This window comes from Triticum aestivum, chromosome 6D (genome assembly GCF_018294505.1).
Source record: "Triticum aestivum cultivar Chinese Spring chromosome 6D, IWGSC CS RefSeq v2.1, whole genome shotgun sequence".
In the NCBI taxonomy this organism is placed as follows: Eukaryota; Viridiplantae; Streptophyta; class Magnoliopsida; order Poales; family Poaceae; genus Triticum; species Triticum aestivum.
In genome coordinates this window covers 223714913-223734924 of record NC_057811.1, presented here as the reverse complement: position 1 = coordinate 223734924, position 20012 = coordinate 223714913, and the positions used below count along the sequence as shown (strand labels likewise).

Genomic DNA, 20012 nt, shown 5'->3' with positions numbered 1-20012 from the left:
AGAGATTGTTCGTGATTGATTTTACATTACTAAATAACTTGCGCTAGTATGGAAAGTTCTGATCTGTTCAGATTTCTTTCGTTCTGTGAGAGGGTGACGCGAAAATAAACCGATGAAGTGGGAGAGGGGATAAAAAAATCTACGAAAAAAATCAGCAAAGGTGGGAGAAGGTAAAAAAACCATGAAAAATGGAACGGAAAAAAACTGGAAACGAGACTACCTACTGCTCAAGCAGAGATTTTCTTCGGCTCGCAAGCCCAGGTCGCAACGGGTTGGGCCATGTATATTACTATTTGGGCTTCTGCTCCTGTGAGTGTGGCTGTCCTATCCTCCTCCTCGCCAACTGTAGAGAAAGAGAAGAGAGAGAGAGAAAGAGTACACGGCGGCGGAGGCGATGGCGAAGGGCGGGAAGGGGCTGAACGCGACGGGCGAGTTTTTCCGGCGCCGTGACGAGTGGAGGAGGCACCCTATGGTGGGGAACCAGCTGCGCCACGCCACTCCGGGGCTAGGCATCGCCATCGTCGCCTTTGGGATCTACCTTGTCGGCGAGGCCGCCTACAACCGCCTCTACCGCCCCGCCGGCGACAACCACCACTAGATCTCCCCCAGAGGTAAACGCCCCGTGTGATCTTCACTTTTCTTTCCAGTCTAACCTAATGGGTGAATTTGGGATGGTTTCAAGGGGTAAGGGCTTTTGCGGTGTTTCGCCTAGATCTATGATCTATCTATTGGGGACTGTGTAGTACTGTCTTCTGTCGAACGGATTATCGATTTACACGTTGGAAATTTACTGCAGCTCTGATTCGTCAAGTTGTTTGAGATTCTTACGTGCTTGTGGCATAATTGATGTTTGCAAAAGAGTGGACCGAAATGCATCACCTGCACGCATAATGATTCGTAAATCGATTAGTTTTTGCCCTGCATATGGTGATTCTGATCACCAGTCGAGTTGCATGTATGGCAACCGCACATGAATATCCATTTCATGGATGGATGGGTTAGAATAGAGATGCTGTAAATCTCAAGGCGCTCTTTCCGTGTAGCAATACCCAAGCCCACCAGTAGAGCAGAAATTGGCAAGCATAATAGATCACTCAGACAGGGGAGTGTGATTCTTTTGGTTCTTCCTGATGACACAGAAACAATTGCCAGGCCGGCAACAAAGTAATCATCTCTTTTCAGCAATGTATGCTTGACCTTGAACAGATGCTGATTAAATTGTAGACTCGACAACACCGCTTTTGCAATTGCACAGCCAAAGAAATATGTTCTGTTGAGCTCTGGAACTAACAAAAATAGCATGTAGATCACCTGGCAATATTCTACTACCCATGTTATGTTCTGTAACAATGTATTATTGTGAAATAATCCAAAGAAAAACATTATTTGTTTGTATTTTAGTCTTCCATTTAGTTTATTAGCCATTCCTTTTAGACTTCTAGTCACTGAATTTCCAGAGAGATATCCCATGTTTCTGGAAGACCATATCATATCCTTTTTTCATCTTGCAGATGGATTGATCTCAGTTCATCTTCTAAGTGATTCCACTGAATTCCTTAAGGGCCAATTTCAGTATGTTACTACGTTTATGGATCTCTGTTGATGAACCATTTTTTAAGTCCAGATTAGTTATTTCTTAGCTTTTATATCATATTCTGTTTATGAGAAACAAGTCATCCACAGAAATGAACTAATGATTGCTTGAGTTTCTATGAAAGGTGTATACCTTGAGATACATGGGTAGGTCAGCCGAATCACCAGTACTATTTAAGGCCTTAGGAGACTTATTGGCCAAAATTTGGATTGTGCAGTTATACTGTTGGAATGCTTCGAGAAGTATCTGGTTCCACTAAAGTTGTCATGTGCTCATATCAAGTCAGCATATGGCTAACACTAAGAAAGATAGTTTCACATGTAGCTGTATCTTATGTCAGTATGTTGTAAGCCCCTTTAAGCTTAGCTCATTGTGATGCTGGACAGATTACATGTTGATGGATTTTACGTTGATCCTAACAGTTGTACTAGAGGGAGTATGTGGAATTTGTAGTTGAGGGGACGTCATGTCAGGAAGTCAGGTGGTCTTGCACACAGAAAACAGAGACATTAATATTATTTGACTTTCTCCTGTCCCCTTTCCCTGGAACTAGGATGTTCTGTTCCTAGCCAAAAACTTCCGTTACTGCTATGGCCAGCGGACGCGGATCTTTCTTCTCGGTGGATCTATGCCGGGGCTTCTATGTCCTTCTTTTGTTGATTTCTTTCCTCGATCCACCTGCTTCTGGATTTTCAATCCCTTCCCAAGCATGGAGATGGAGGATCTTCTTGAGTTTGAGTCCAAATGCTTGACCGGGGCAAATGTTGTTGAGAATTTTATCCATCGTCGGCTTCCTGCGTCCAAGTTGTATAAAAGCCATACTTCCTGCCTTGCTCTTTCTTTACATGTGAAGAATATAGAGGATTAGAATGTCGAGGGGGACTCGTTGAGTCAAGGAAACTCGGGGAGTTATGATGCTGATGGAGGTGATCGCAACGGTAAGGGCCCGTTTGGATCCTCTCTGGCTCTGCGTTTCACCAGCTCCGCACATGGAGCGGTGCCGAACGGCCCACCTCCGCGAAGCCAGCTTCATGAAGACGGCCCTCCCGCAGTGCAATTTCGCGGAGCAGCGGAAGCGTAGCTCCTCCAAACGATGAAGCAGGAGTTGCATGATTTATAGGAGAATGCCATTCCAAAGTGACCTGAGTACCGTTTAGATCAGAAAAAGCACTCCCGAACAAACCTGCTACCTCAGTGACCCCACAGTTAGACTAGCCCGTGCCTCTCCTCTCTAGCCCATGCTGATGGAGCCGAAGCTGCCGCTGCTGCCAAACGCTTCGCAACTTCCGTGCAAAGCTGGCCAATTTGGGAAGCCAGAGAACTTCCGAATGGGGCCTAAGTGCCGGAAATGTTCTATGTGGTGTAGGCTACACTAGACAAAAGAAGAGGGGTCCCCTTCTACGCCCTGCTAGCACCCCTTATATAACTCTGACCATGGAAAACTCCATGTCAATGCATGAGCGCGTGGGGAGATAGAACTCAGACGTGGTGTTGGTTTACAACATGTTTTGCCCTTTTCCTATGTCTCCCAGAGTGTTTTTCTTATCCTTTGATGCAGTTTGATGAAACGTCTCCTTCGTAAGCGGTGGCGCTTGGGCTGATGTCCTTGGGCCTGTGCCCTTTGGAGTGGCTATGAGGACCAAGCTGTAGATAATTTCATGGTCATATTTTCGGGACCTGGGATCAGCGATATGCAAATCTAGCCATTCCAGTAGCAAATGCATTTCAATGATTCTAAGCTATCCACACAATGTTCACGTTATATCCATACACGCAACATGCACGCCTTGTGCAGCGACTAAAGTTTAACAAATGAATACAAGGGTCTTACGACCAAGTTGCGGTTCTCACAACAGAGAAGAAAATATACCTTGGTAAATTTAACGAATGCCTTAACAAGGTGTGCATGCTGATGATGTCCATAACCCTTCCCAAACCACTGCCTGGGATAACCATAGCTAAAATCGTTATTCACCACCAGAGATCACATGTTCCGGATGTTATGATATGATTTGCAGTATTCAAATCAAAAGAATAAGTAAAGCAAGTTGAGTACCCAACTTTACCTGCAAGACTTACATCAGAACTAGCTACACATATGCATCAATATCAAAGGAAAGCGATATATGTGGGTTTGACTGCAACAAGCGCTAGCATACTACAACAGCCTGCTCTACTAAAGGTATGGCTACTAGAGGTAAGAGAGTGTACACAAGTCCATCTAGCTATCTACCACATCAATACACCACCATGGATCCTCCTTTGACTCACCCGCAAGTACCTGTCCATGGCTTTCACACTTATCTTGGCAATTTTGTTAAGTAGCTGTGAAAGTTGTTCTATGATCAGGTAACAATCTCTCAAGTCGTCCATAACCGCAGACATGACTATGCAAATAGATTTAACCCTGCAGGGGTGTACCAATTTACCCATACATGTGCCAACCGCTCTAAATGCAAGATCATGAAGTACACTTCATGGGTTATGCTGGCAGAGGGTGATCGACACGACACTTCCCCTACGCTATAAACAAGTCCAGGGAGTCACCCACCTGAGTTGTACCCAAATCGCGAGTCCAGTAGAAGCTCAAAAATAGACCCAACTGTTGTGTGACACCGGACCACTCATAGGTAAGACCACACCACCATCAGATCACACTTGTTACCAACTCGTGCTACAAATGGAAAGCCTCAAATGGAAAGCCTAAACTATGTGACTCCTGGACAGGTTTGAGGTAGAGTGCTAAGCCGAGGGGGTCCCATATACCCAATGTGTGATTAGCGCGCTCAATCCTGGATCAAGCTAATGAGAACTTGGGTCCTAGTAGTGGCCTAAGAGGAACAACCCACCGTGTTCTCCAACATGGCCTTCCTTCCACCTTCGCCTTTTGGTCATGTTTAACATAATTATATCTAGAAAGCATGCCACAAACATGTGTATTGTATATCCACCACCGTTATTCATCACCCAAATGGATCAAGACTGACGCACAACCCTAAGCATAGCATAACTATGACAAGAGTTTAGGGCCAAATTCATGATAACACAAGCAATTACCAGACATGCTAGGATGTAAGGTAAAGGCAATATCATGTGACAAGTATAGGCCATGCAACAGAATAAGAACTCTAGCTATTGAAGACTAGACAACTAAATCGATAATGCTAATGCAAGAACAAGGGAGAAAACGCTAAATGGGATGTGTCGGAATGAACAAGGAGGTTTTGCTTGCCTAATGGGCTAGTAGCCTGGTACATGGTCAGATCTTGCTCGTTGCTCACGTCATCTTCGGATCCTACCGAGTAAAAACAGAAACACTGGAAAAGCGCAAATGATGCATTTTACTACTACGGCAAAGCAATGATCATGATATGCAATGCATGATATGGCGAGGTTGATGTTTGAAAAGACCTAATGCATGTTAGCAACAAGTTAAGTGTAAGTTGAATTGCAACTAAAATGCAATTCAATTAACTACACATTCAAAGAATAGGGTCTAATCCTGTTTTAGCTAAAACCATTTTTAAATGATGTTAACATGGCATATGGTGGTGTTTGGAATTAAACTTAAGGGAATGCTAAACATTTAAAATGGAGCGGAATGATCATATGTAGCATTTTCATAATTCTCCATATTAAAAGAAAGACATTAATCATGGCTCAACACTAAACATAATTTTAGAAGTTATTAACATGCACAACAATGGCATATTTAGAATCTACACATTTTTTTTTGATAATTTTGGTATATTTGAACATGTTTTCTTGAATTAGTTATGGATTTTTAAAGTTTGCACAATTTTCTAGAATTTATTGTTTTAACTAGCAAATATGCCCGTGCGTTGCAACGGAAGAAAAACAATCAGATTATGCAGATGCGGTAGAGATAAAAAAGTCTGAATCAAATGCCAGGATGAGATAAGGACTTTTAAAATGTCAATTCACAAACTCTGAATAATGTCTTGATGAGATAAGAGACATTTAAAAGGTCATCTTAAAAACTGAAAATGTGATGGTCTAATGAAGACTTGATTTCGTAAGGCGCCACAACGAAATATTTTTTGGCTGAGCAAACTGCATTGATGGACCATGCCTGAGCTAGACCGATGAATGATTTGTCTTGTATTGACCTAGCGTAGCGGTGTTTTTCATAACCAGTAAAAACCGTGGCACCAGAATAAACATAGTTGTTTATGGAGGCAAAATAAACATTTAGTCATTTTCATATAGCTTACAAAAACGAACCATAGGAAGTTGTGTCAATTTTTGGAGGCTCAACGTTGTAGAGAACACGGAAACCTTTTTCTTACGCGACGCGCGGGGGAAAAAATAAAATCATAAAATGACCTCTACAGATCCCCTAATAAACCTCTACGTAAGCGATGGTTTGTTTTGTTCGTTATTTAAGGGTCTGTTTTAATTTTTGTCAACATTTTTTAAATTTCACTGACATTATTTTCAAATTACCAAATATTTGTTGAATACACGATCATTTTTTCAAAATCATGAACATTTTTTTTTCACATTTTTTTAAATCGTGATTTTTTTCATAATATGCAAACAGTTTTTTGAATTCATGAACATTTTATGATTTCCCGATATATTTTTTCAAAACTCACAACTTTTTGAATTTTTGATTTTTCAGAAATCCTGGATTAATTTAAAGGAAAAACAAATATGAAAATGATAAAGAAAAAAGCAAAAAAATAAAATAATAAAAAGCAGGGGCATCACCACGGGCACATGGCCGGCCCATGACTGCACGCTGGAAGTAGGAGGCGCACAGATAAAAGGGGAGAACCCCCTAAAAAAAGATAAAAGGGGAGAAAAAAGAGCAGTCCCAGGGATCAAACCACGGTCTTGCGCGCGGAAGACTTGCGCCTTAGCCACTATGCTGCTTGTGTGCTTATGTAATGTGAGAGTATCAATTTTTATAAGAAACAAACCTGTCGGCGTTTTCTAAAAAACCGAATCGTTTTCGTCACTTATAGGTGGCATAAGTGGGTAATTTAGGGCAACTTCAAGGGCAATTTTTATGACGGACGACCAGAAGCAATAGCCTTTTTTATTATTAGGGGTAGATTTAAAAGCCAAAAATCCATTTTGTTAATAGTGTTGCGTGCTGAGTGAGTAGTTGATTGGGTTGGACAAGCACCGCGCTGGCGGGGGGAAGGGGGGGGGGTGGCGGTGGCCCAATTAGCATTAAACTATGGCTGAGCTGAACTAGTCCCTACACTAATACACTAATAAGGCCGGGCCCATATGTCAGCGACACAAGGGCCGATTTTCAACGCGGAGGTGCACTGTTGCTTAGCTTGTGCGCGGTCGGGGCCTCGCTGGGCGCACACATGCAAGGCTGTTGGAGGAGGTGTGCGGGGTGCACGAGCACACTGGACAAGGTTAGGGACAGGGTGTAAGGCAAGGCACGACGGCTTGCCAAGCTCGGCCATGGCGGCCTGCCTCGGGCAGGGGGGTGTTGCTAGGGGCACAATTTAATGGGGAAAAGAGGAGTGGGAGGTGCGCTAGCTCACCGACAGTTCAAGCTCGTGGTCCGGGAGGCCGAGACGGGCCGGAGAGGTGGAATTTGGTGGCTGCAGCACACAACCTTGGCGAGGAAGACAACATGGTCGATAGCGATTCGAGGCGTCCCATGGCCATTCCTCTTGCGGGAAGACAGACGGGGCTCCTAAGACACCACGATGTGTCTCAAGGATGAGGTTGGCCACTTGTGCTACAAAGGTGTGCGATGGCTGTGGCCTCAGTCGTGGCCATGGCGACGAGAGGGAGGCGGAGCGAGCGAGAAGAGGGGGAAACGGTGGGAAGGAGGAACCTAGGGGTTGGGGACGCGTTAAGAGGGGCTAAGCCATGATCGATGTGGACATATTGGATGCATGCCGTACAGTCATTTTCTTAAAATTGTGCATTGTAATTAGAGTTTGATGATTTAAACCATTTCAATCCATGTCATATTTTGGGATGGGTATGTAAACTTATAGATGAAGTCCATGCCAAAACTTTAGGGCTGAGAAAGGCATTTTGGGTTCTTTGCAAATGTGTTAGGGTTTTAGATCTTTAAAAAGACGAGGATTGGAATTAACCGCATTTTCAAATTAATTAAGCATAATGCTTATGATGCATTTTCAAATTAAAATTAATTGAACATGATGGTTATGATGCACAATCAGCTCCTAATCAATAATGCTAATCTTTGGCTGTTACACACATGTCCTGTTTAGATAAGTATTTAATATTCAGGATAATCACCACGTACAACTATGGTTAAGGAAAATCATACATTGTGACAGGTCTATATGCTTGTGTTGTTTCTTGTGATACTTGGAAATATTTGTTTTTGTTAAACATAGTTATATTCCGTCACAGTTGAATTTTTTATGCTCTGTAAATAGTATTTGTTTAACACTCCTCTGTCCCTGAATAGGTGGTGATAAATTGAATCAGTGAATACTACTTCGTAGGCTACTTCAACTAATTTGTATTTGCCCCTAGGTTTCAATTGTTTGCATTGTGGCAAAATGAAATTAGCAACTCTAGTTAGCAGATAACATGGATCTTGAATGTTAAATGGCTAGCTATAGCATGCCATTGACTTTCTCGGCCTTTTAGAAGTCGATTAAATTCTATATGTTTGTGCTGTTTCCTGTGATACTAGGAAATATTTGTTTTTGTTAAACATAGTTATATTCAGTCCCAGTTGAGTTTTTTATGCTGAGCACTACGAAGCAACGATACGGATACGCGTATCAGTATTAGGCTGATACTGATATGCGAATTCGCCATTTTGAAGAAGTGCCAATACGGGATACGTTTTACTATTCTTTAAAATTAAACAAAAAGGTATAGAAGTTAGGAACAACAGATAATCATATAGAAAAAAGGGCAGCCCGGTGCATGTAGCTCCGGGGAGGGGTCCGACCACTTTGGGTCTATTGTACGCAGCCTTTCCCTACATTTCTGTAAGAGGCTGTTTCCAGGACTTGAACCCCTGACCTCATGGTCACAAGGCAGCAGCTTTACCACTGCGCCAAGGCTCTCCTTCAACAGATAATCATATAGATGCACGGAAATGAAATGATTGGTTTAGCTGTACATTTTTTGCATACCTCAAGAATAAAAAGACCTTGCAATTTTTTAATCCAATTGCTTGCGTAAGTCATTTACCCAAGCTTTCTTTAATGTAGTATTTGGTCCTTCTCCCCTCCTCTTCTTAGTGCTTGCACTCGATGAAGCAAAACTTGCAGAACCACTAGGCAAGGACACATTTTCGTTTTGTTTTTTGTTAATGCAGCTTGAGCCATTGCAACATGGCTCCACAATGGCACCCTTAGATTGGTAGGTTCAGCAGGAGGAGCCATCTGAAGGAGAGGATCAGAGGAGATGATCATGAGAGGAGAAAAGACTAGACAGAAGAGGAAGCGAGCTTAGCTACGGTGGCTGGCGGCTGAACGGCTCAGTGTACACATCTTTTTTTTTTTGAGGAAATGCCATCATGGCTAGTTTTATTTCATCTCAAATAACGACAAATCATCCAAAATAAGGCTACGGATAAAAGAGGGAGGATTGTCCGTCCACACACCCGGAGGATCAACCCTAGCCCTTCTAGCCAGCTCATGAGCCACGCGATTCGAATCACGCGCACAATGCTCAAAACTAACATGGCCAAAATTATTACAAATCTCAAAGCAATCATTAAGAATAGGGGCCGCTACTGAATTAACTGCTCCTTGATTAATCTCCTTGACCAATTCTGCACAATCTGTGTGAACTAGCAGTTTATGAATACCCAGAGAATCTGCAAGTTGCAGACCCTTCTTCATAGCCATAGCTTCGGCTGTATATGCATCAATTGTTTTACCCATAGAGACCTCAGCTGCAATAAAATCGCCAGCATCATCTCTCAAGATCGTGCCAATGGAAGCAGTACTCCCTTCATACTCAAATGATGCATCTATATTCAGCTTGACTGTACCCTGCGGTGGTTTAGCCCACATTATCTCTCTTGCCGGAAGTTAAGAGCAAGAGCTTGTATTGATAAGGCAGAACGTTCAGGTTCAGGTATCTTTTCTCCTTTTGCACACTGTCTCCTTTCCCACCATAGGAACCAACTGGCCACCGCAATCAAACATGATACAGGGATTTGAGCAAGATATAGTGGGTCATCAATCGAAGTACAAATCAGCTCCTCCAGTACAGCTGAACCGGCCCTATCAACATTCAGAGTTCTTTCAACTTTTTCTAATAAACCCAGATTTTCCCAAACCATCTGCTCAGTGTACACATCTTGGTGGCTGGGGCTGAGGGTGAGGGGGGAGTCGGAGATGAGGAGGATGGAGGAGCAGCTCCTCGTCGTCTCGTTGCCGGCCTGCTGCGCCGCTGGGTGAGCAGCCGCCGCCTGTTGTGGAGCTCGGGAGAAAAGAGGGGGAGGGAAAGGATGGGGCGTCTGGACTAGGGTTGCCTGGTTACTCGATCTCTTGTTATGTGGGCTGGGACGTATCCAAAAAGCACCCGTCAAGTATCCAACAAGTATCGGTTTTGTTTTAAATCGTGTATTTCTGAATACTCACATGATACGTATCCACCACGTATTGGAGAAGTATCTGTATCAGATACGGGTACGCGAGTTCAGTGAAGTATCCGTGCATTCGAGGCTGAGCATAAGCTGTAAATAGTACCCCCCTCTGTAAACAATTATAAGACTATTTAGTATTTGTTTAATACTCTGTTCACGAATAGGGGCGGTAAATTGAATCAGCGAATACAACATCGTAGTCTACTTCAACTAATTTGTATTGCCCTAGATATCAATTGTTTGCATAGGTGAGGATGGATCTTGAATGTTAAATGGATAGCTTTAGCATGCCACTGACTTTCTTGGCTTGTATAAATCGATTAGATTCTGGCATGTGCTTATGCTAGCATTGTCCAGTTTAATTATGTTGATCCTAGTTGAGTATATTTATGCTGGAATTGGGTACTGTGTTTGAATAGAAACAAATGGAAATGTATATCCTTAAAATAAAGGAGGTATCTACGGAAGTTGCAAAATTTTGTGGTTGTGATTCATCTCTCAATCCAGCGCGCGTAGTTGCTTCATTTGTTATCCGATATGTTTTTCTTTTGCTTAATATTTTGATCAATTGGTGATATTGCATGTTGCAGGTAAAGTAGATGGAGCAAACTTTACCGAAGCACCAATGTTGATCTTTTCTGGTTTGATCTCATAAGGTCTGCATGACCACCTTGTAATTCGCGATCAGGAGACGTGCTGTTGGTCCAACTAGTTTTCCTGGAACGCGTGTCCTTCAAATCTGATACTATTTTGTGGTTATGCTCGGCATTTGGACATGGCATTGTTTTTCTTACCCTAGGACATGGCATTGTTTGTTCTTACATTACTGAACTCATATATCTACAAGTTGAAGTTGAGTGCCCGTGCGTTGCCACGGAATAAAAGAAACATTGTGATTATTATTTTAATTTTGAAATAATATTGAATACCATTTAATCTTTACTAGCAAATATGCTAGTGCGTTGCCACGGGAGAAGAAAAATATCCTTGCATCATTATTGCATGTGTAGCTATATGTTTGACAACGTAAAGAAAATGATTTGTGTGATATAATACTAATTTTGTTTTGGATTACTAAAGATAATTGTGGTAAATGTGCCTGGACTTTTGGAGTCAGACGAAAATATCATATGCACGATGTTTAGATCATAACATGTTTGAACATAAAAGAAGAGTAACTTATGTGGCTCTGGGGTGTACTCTTTGCAGCCGCCCTATCTGAGGGATCCCAGACTAATCCGTCATTAAACCATGATATGCAAGCCCCTCGTCCGTTCTAACCGTCCTGCTGATATTGTAGGTAATTAACTTGCGTATATAAACAGGTTTTTTCTTGAGACAAGCGTATATAAACAGGTGTGAGTTAGATGAACCAGCACTAGCTTTTTTCTCGTGTGACTCAGCGCACCATAGGAAAAGGCCCAGCGGTGCAACCACGTGACCATGGAAGGTGACGAAATCTTCGGGACGAAGCGGTTGGTCAATGGAAGCAAGAGTATCCGCCATGCCCGTGACCATGTTGAAATAGTCTGTGATGGTGCTATCGAGGAGCTTCACCTCGCCAAGCTGTGTACGGATAGCATGGGCTCGCGCCTACGACTGAGACGCAAAGCTGGTGTGAAGAGCAACCCACACATTATGATACGTAGCAGCAAAGATGATCAGCATCGGCACACCCTTGGTGAGAGAAGACTGGATGATGGATAGGATGGCCTGATCCTGAGCCACCTATGCATGGTACATCAGGTGATACGGTGAAGGGCACGGAAGTGTCCCGTCGACGAAGCCTGACGGAGAGGCCGAGGGCGCGCCGTACATCATCGCAGGCGCACCTAATGGTGACGGGTGTCGGGGTTATATTCCTGACAATGAATACTAGGGGTACAAAACAGGGGCAGAGCCTAACTACAACATAGGTGTAACACTCGGTGTTTACGAGTTCGGGCCCCTCTCGGAGGAGGTAACAACCCTACATCTCGTGCCTTGAGGCTTGTTTTCTGGGGGGGGGGGGGGGGGGGGGGGGGGGTACGACAGTTACAGGTGTAAATAGTCGCAACTGCGGCAGTTACATGTAATGGTAGCTATGACTATACTTAAAGAATGACTTAAGATTTCTCGACCGTTGCAGCCCCCAAGTCGTCCCCTCATCTCCCTTGTCTGAGTGATAGTGGTCACGCCGACTGGAGAGTAAGCGTCCGAGTGCTGTCGAGGTGTCCGAGTGGACTTCCAGTTATACGCATCCGAATGCTCATGTGGTCCAGAGACCTACCAATGATAGTGTGGGGCCCTAAGTGGCCCCCAGATGACAGGTCCTTGACCCTACCTGTAGTAGGTGATCTCAATCATTAGCCCCTGAATCGGTTGAGGTTTCGTAGGGCAAATGGACTGCGCTTTTCGGTTAAGTGCGAGTGCTTCAGGGGCACTCGGAATATGTTTCGAATGGTAGCCCGCTGCACCTTGGATGAATACACAACATATTCTGAACTAAAGGGTTCCCTGGGTGGCCGGGTGTTGTTGATCGCCGAGTAAAACTTGGTGGCATTCATTTGTCTCTCGGGAGAGATAGACTTGAGGTCCGAGTGTGGACATGCCATTAAAACTCGAGTGGCGATACTGGCGTGTGGTCTGACTCTGCGGGGAGATGCCACTCCTTATCCCAGGGGAACGCCAGCGCAGGCCATCTCCGAGTCCAAGTTTACGAGTCATGCGCCTTGGAGCCTAGTGAAAGGGCCAAGTTAACCTGCAGAGGGCCGTCAATCTCGTCTCATAGCAATCCTGAAGGTGACTTCAGTGGGGTGTTTTGCGTGTTTGAGTGCACGGGTCCCCGCGGAGGGTGGTCAGTCGGACTGACAAATGCCCTTTAGGAAAGGGACAATGGGCAATCAATCAGATTGATTCACCGCAAAAATTACGGGATTCGAAATTGAGTGTGCACGTGTAGAAGCGGTAACATCGTGGGTTAGTGGGGGAAAGTGGGGCATGACGCCTTGGTTTTCGCCCCTGAAATTTGCCACGTGCCACTATTACTCTGTACGAGCTGCCACCGCGGGCGCCGTCGATCTAGGGATCTACGGCTGGAGATCCGCCGCGCGACTTTTACTGGAGGTATAAAAGATTCGGGGCTAGGGTTATTTCTCCAGATCCCTTTTTCTTCCTCGACCCCTCGGCTTCTCTTCTCCACCCGACCGCTCCAGAGCACTCGAAGCCATGGCGAGGGACTCCACGACGAAAGCAGAGAAGGCAAAGAAGGCCGGGAAGGCCACGTCCTCAAGCTGTAGCGCTTCGGCTGGTGGGACGTCGGGGGATTGGATCCCCTCGCGTGTATCGGCCAAGCGGCTCGAGGACCTTGTCGCGGAGGGGCCCATTCCGCCGAACAGATGGAGGCGCCCGAAGGCGGGAGAGGTCGAGCCGGCGCCACAGGAGGACGAGCGTGTCCTCCTGGTGACTCACATCGAACGAGGTTTTTCGATGCCTCCCCATCCTTTCTTCCGGGCCTTTCTGGACTATTTCGGGGCGCAGCTCCACCATCTCCCTCCAAATGCCGTTATCTATCTCTCAGCTTTCATTTCTCTTTGTGAAAACTTTCTTGGCTGCCACCTGCACTGGGGTCTGTTCAAGCATTTCTTCACATGTCGGTCGATGACCGTAAAGAAGGATTCGCCGACTGGTGCGAAGACCCATATCACCCAGCTATGTGAAGGAAATATGCCCTAGAGGCAATAATAAAGTTGTTATTTTATATTTCCTTATATCATGATAAATGTTTATTATTCATGCTATAATTGTATTAACCGGAAACTTGATACATGTGTGGATACATAGACAAAACATTGTATCCCTAGTAAGCCTCTACTAGACTAGCTCGTTAATCAAAGATGGTTAAGTTTCCTAACCATAGACATGTGTTGTCATTTGATGAACGGGATCACATCATTAGGAGAATGATGTGATGGACAAGACCCATCGTTAGCTTAGCATATTGATCATTCAGTTTTATTGCTATTGCTTTCTTCATGTCAAATACATATTCCTCCGACTATGAGATTATGTAACTCCCGGATACCGGAGGAATACCTTGTGTGTTATCAAACATCACAATGTAACTGGGTGATTATAAAGATGCTCTACAGGTATCTCCAAAGGTGTTTGTTTGGTTGGCATAGATCGAGATTAGGATTTGTCACTCCGAGTATCGGAGAGGTATCTCCGGGGCCCTCTCGGTAATGCACATCATAAGAAGCCTTGCAAGCAAAGTGACTAATGAGTTAGTTAAAAAGATGATGTATTATGGAATGAGTAAAGAGACTTGCCGGTAACGACATTGAACTAGGTATGTGGATACCGACGACCGAATCTCGGGCAAGTAACATACCGATGGACAAAGGGAATAACATATGTTGTCATAACGGTTCGACCGATAAAGATCTTTGTAGAATATGTAGGAGCCAATATGGGCATCCAGGTTCCGCTATTGGTTATTGTCCGGAGAGGTGTCTCGGTCATGTCTACATAGTTCTCGAACCCATAGGGTCCGCACGCTTAACGTTCGATGACGATATAGTATTATATGAGTTATGTGGTTTTGATGCGGAGCATCCCAAGGCCATCCCCATGGACCTACCTACATCTCCCACGACACCACTTGGACCAATGACAAGAGCCCGTGCAAGAGCCATCGAGAACGAGGTTAACTCTCTCCTTGTTGAACTCCCCTTTGACCCACTTGAGACATGGCTACTACCTCAAACGGAGATGCTTTGTGTGCTTAGGTACCATGTAAGAAACCAAGGGGAAGGAATGGTGCAAGATGGACATCAAGAGCATGGAGACAATCTGCCCAGCCCTGAAGGACCGGAACAACCGCCCAACTACCGCCCGGGCGGAACAACCGGCCGACTACCGCCCAACAACCGGTCCACCTTCTGTGATCAAGCGGTGCAAGGCCGGTGCTGCACCGGATGTACCGATAACTACCAAAAGACCGGTACTATCGCCCCGACAACCGGTACAACCGCTGGCCCCTTCGACGTTCACCTCCAGAAGCCAGCGCCTGACCTCCCAGCGGTACTACCCCCTTCCATGTCCGGTATTTCCGCCCTGCATGAGTTACCAGCGGAACAACCGCCCCAGTGACCGGTACTACCGGCCTGCCTGTGCGCAGTGAAAGGGTCAACGACCCGTGTAACCCCAACTTATCCCCTTTGGACTATAAGTACTCGTCCCCTAGCTCCGAATTAGGGTTAGCAAAGGATTAGCTCATGTTTGTGTGAGAGCTTTGCTCATCCACTTGGTTACCTTCTCCTCGGAGACACGCCTCCATCGGAGAAGATCCTTCCAAGCGGATTCAAGACCCCCACTTGGGTGGCCCCATCAAGACCTCCTCCGGAGAAGAACCGGTTACCTTTGTATCGTCCTTTGTTGGACTTGGATCTTGTATCTCACCTTTGTGTTTATCGATCTAGCGCATGTGTGATCTATTCTTGTTGGTTGAGTGATTTCTCTCGTGTTTCTCCTCGTTATCCCCTCGTGTTCTTCGTGTTCCTCGTTGGGATCCGCTCCTTTCGTGAAAGATCGGCCATCTAGGGTTCCACCCTACATCAGGTTTGACCGAATGTTGTTCGTAGTCCCGGGTGAGATCACGTACATGACGACGAGTGTCGAAATGGCCGAGAGGTAAAGATTGATATATAGGACGATGGTATTCGGACACCGAAGTGTTCTGGAGGGTCACGGGTACTTATTGGGTCACCGGAAAGGAGTTCCGGGCACCCTCGGCAGAGATATGGGCCTTATGGGCCAAGTGAGGGAACACACCAGCCCTGGTGCGCCCCTATAGAAGCCAACCTATGAGGAGGAGAAGGAAAGAGGGGAGGGCAAGGAAAGTGTGGATTAGGATTCCTACTTCCTTCCATCTCCCCCCTCTTTCATTCCACCTCGGTTATATATGACACGGGGGCGCGTGGCTTGGGAGGGACTGCAAGTAGGATTCTTCCTACTTGGGCGCCTCCTATGGCTGCTCCTCTGAAAGAACATGCGGTGCCCCCATGTTTGGTTTTGGTAATTGATGACAATCTCTATGGACTAATGGTTGCCTTGAGTTATATTTGAAGGATTTGTCCATAGGCATTTCTTGAAGTTCATGTGTTGGTTTCAATGAATTTATGTGGTGACCAAGGTGTTATTAAGGAATTATCCAAAGATTGGTCATGTGAGAGTTGAGCTTATTGCAAGCATGTCTTGGAGAAGAAGATTGTGTGATCATTCATGCATATCTTCAAGACATCATCCAAATGAAGAGAGTTGAAAAGATTCATGGTTGATCAAGACTAAGTCAAGAGTGAATCAACTTGATCAACTCACAAAGCGTAGAAGATGTACGGAGAGGGATCAAGCGATCCCATGGTGTGGTAAGCATTGTCAATTACGCTTTGTGTACTAACCCATGATCTTCGTGAGAGTTCTTTGTGGGGTTAGGTTGCGGTGTGCAAGTTCAAGTGAAGCATCATGAAGAGATCAAATGCTTGAAGCTTGTCGTCCATTGTGGTGACAATGGACTTGTGAAGATGTGCGGAAGAGTGGCTCACCCATAGTGGAGTATGGGGGAGCAATCAACTAGTCTTCATCGAGCCAACGCAACCAAGAAAGGTGGTCCAACTTGAGGGAGTCAAGATCGTCATCATCTAGCTCAAGTGGACCATGTGCAAGGCAAAGGTTTGCCCTTGATAGGTTTTCTATTTTACCGGTCTCATGACGGTAGTTGGGAGACCGGGTTATAGGATCGATTGCCGTACTATCAAGGGGGGCTCTCGATGAGTAGCTTGATCGTATCATTCATAGAGAGCTCAAACCATTGCATCCTTGCATCATCTTTATTGGTTCTTGTTTGGTTCTTCTCTTTGTGAGTTTTGGAGCTTATGGTCATCTTGATGACAAGCTCGAGTTCATCGAAAACGGAGTTCACTCGCATCTTCTATGATGTTTTCGATGTTGGAGGTTATGCCGGTTCTTCTCGGTTGGAGGTTTCACTCCTCTATTTGTTGGCATACCTCCCCTGCCTCTTCTTCCCCAATGAACCTGATCCTTTGAGCTCGTGTTCTTCCCCCATTGTTGACCTTCTTCGAGCTTGCTAACTCTCAATCCCTCCATGGATTCTTGCTATTTTTTGAGGGAAAAGAGAGAGGAGATCTAGATCCACATTTCCACCAATCACTTTCTCCTCTATGTGAGGGGAACCCCTTGGATCTAGATCTTGGAGTTCTTGGTGTTCTCCTTCTTGTTCTTCCTCTCTTTTTCCTCCCTAGCATTAGTTGCTTCGATGGGATTTGAGAGAGAAGGACTTGGGCACTCCGTGTGCCCTTGCCATTGCATTTGGTGCATCGGTTTGAGTTCTCCACGGTGATACGTGGAAGTTACAAGTTGAGAAGCTTATTACTCTTGGGTGCTTGGTGCCCTTGAGCTTGTTCCTCTTGGGTGCTTGGGCGCCCTAGACGGTTGGTGGTGTTCGGAGCTCAATCATTGTGGTGTAAAGCTCCGGGCAAGCGCCGGGGTCTCCAATTAGGTTGTGGAGATCGCCCCGAGCAATTTGACGGGTTCCGGTGACCGCCCCCAAGGGTTGCCAAAGTGTACGGGTTCGGTGACCGCCCCCAAGGGTTGCCATTTGTACGGGTTCGGTGACCGCCCTCAAGGGTCCCTTAGTGGAATCACGGCATCTTGCATTGTGCGAGGGCGTGAGGAGATTACGGTGGCCCTAGTGGCTTCTTGGGGAGCATTGTGCCTCCACACCGCTCCAAACGGAGATTAGCATCCGCAAGGGTGTGAACTTCGGGATACATCATCGTCTCCACGTGCCTCGGTTATCTCTTACCCGACCCCTTTACTTATGCACTTTACTTTGTGATAGCCATATTGTTTCTTGTCATATATCTTGCTATCACTTAGTTGTTTTCCTTGCTTAGCATAAGTTGTTGGTGCACATAGGTGAGCCTAGTTGTTTTAGGTTTTGTGCTTGTCAAATTAACCGTTAGGTTTATTCCGCATTTGTTCAAGCCTAAACCGTAATTATTTTAAAGCGCCTATTCACCCCCCCTCTAGGCGACATCCACGGTCTTTCAATTGGTATCAGAGCCTCGTCTCTCTTTGTTAGGCTTAACCGCCTAGAGAGTAAAGATGTCGACTAGGGGATTAGGATTCTCTGACACTCTTAGTTTCGATGGCACAAATTTTGATGTTTGGGTTATTCGCATGCTTAATCTCTTTCGGGTCATGGACCCTAATTTAGAGCGAATTGTAGATATGGGTTTTTCTCCTCCAAAGGATCCCCAAAGATTATCTTTAGAGGATGAGAAAAACTCTTATCTCAATGCTCAAGCTTCTAATGTGCTTTTCGATGCTTTGAGCAATGTAGTTATATTTCAACTCATGCCGTTCCGGGATGCTCATGAGTTATGGACAAAGCTTCAAGATAAATATGGTGTGTCCAAGATTTGTGGAGATGATTGTCCTCCTTCCACCTCCGGTCGTATAGTATTCTCAACTTCTTCTACTTCACCTACATGTGGTTTGCCACAAGGTAATTATATGGTGAGTAGTGGTGTTCATTGCAATGATTATAGTGAGCTTATTATTGATAATCCTTCATCACTTTATTATTGCAATGCTTCACCTTTGGACTTTAACACTTCGAGCACTCTAAATGTTTCACATGATTGTGTTAAAAGTTCTTGCATATCTTGTAGAAATTGCTTGCTCAAATCTCATGATGACATGCTTGCTATGTCTTGTTGCCATGATACAAATGTATCTATTTCCTCGAGTTGTTGTGCTAACAATGTAGAGGAAACCCAACACTCCATGGAACAAGATGTGGTCTTGAACGGTGCTTCAAGGGATCCTACATCATCATCGATTGCTTTTTGCCTTATGGCCAAGGCTTCAAAGGTATCTCCCACTTTGAATCCCAATATATCTTGTGATAATATTGATGATGGCAAGAGTGATGATGATGTCGATTATGATGAAGAGAATGATGATGTTGCCTCCTTAAAAGTTAAGGGGGAAATAATTTTTAAAGCTCTTCTTAAGAATAAAATTGCTCGTTCCAACTTCATGGAAATCATGTCTATTGCTATTGAGGGCAAGAAATATATTGATGAGTTGGAATCTCGTCTTGAGGAGCATGAGGTCACCATTGATAAAATGGAAGGTCATGAGCGTGATTACGCTAATGAGATTGCGGACCTCTCTCAAGCTCTTGAACTTGAACAAACCACCAAGGAATCTCTTGAGGAGACTTTTGCTCTAGAATTATCTAGAGTGAGGGAATCTCGTGATAGAGCTCTTGAGGTGGCCAATGATTTTGAAACTAAAAATGAGGAGCTTGAAGTTGCGCATGCTAAACTCCTTGAGGACTTTGAGCACCTCGAAAATGGCTCAAGGGTCATTGAGAGTGAGCTTATCAAACTCACCGAGTCTCATGCTCAACTTAAAGCTTCATATTCAAAAGAGCTTGTAAAGTTGCCTTCTCCTCTTGCTATTATTGATGATGCTTGTGCTACTAACTCTATTACTTGTGAAGCATCCATTTTGAAGGAGAATGTTGAGCTTTGGGCTCAACTTGAGTTGCTATCTAGCAATTATGAGAAATTGGAAGAAAGCCATGAAAAGCTCTCAAGCTCTCATGATGATCTTCTAGTATCCCATAATGTGCTAAAGATAGCTCATGAGGCCATGATTTCTAAGGTAACATCTAGTGAGCCTCATGTGGATACTAGCACTACTTCTAGTCAAAATGCTATATTGCCATGTGCTAGTCCTTGTAATTCATCTACTCAC

The 20012-nt window shown here is 44.8% G+C and overlaps 1 protein-coding gene across 1 annotated transcript; it reads left to right on the top strand.

The window, feature by feature from the left end:
• Positions 1-300: 300 nt before the first annotated feature.
• On the top strand, positions 301-11117 carry LOC123144513 (NADH dehydrogenase [ubiquinone] 1 beta subcomplex subunit 3-B). The gene is made up of 2 exons (XM_044563697.1): positions 301-611; positions 10772-11117. The coding sequence occupies exon 1, from the start codon at positions 395-397 to the stop codon at positions 596-598; it is 204 nt and encodes a 67-aa protein (XP_044419632.1). The 5' UTR covers positions 301-394; the 3' UTR covers positions 599-611; positions 10772-11117.
• The last annotated feature ends 8895 nt before the right edge of the window (positions 11118-20012 follow it).

Excerpts from the sequence above, each read along its gene's own strand:
- LOC123144513 (XM_044563697.1), top strand. The coding sequence starts at position 395 with ATGGCGAAGGGCGGGAAGGGGCTGAACGCGACGGGCGAGTTTTTCCGG.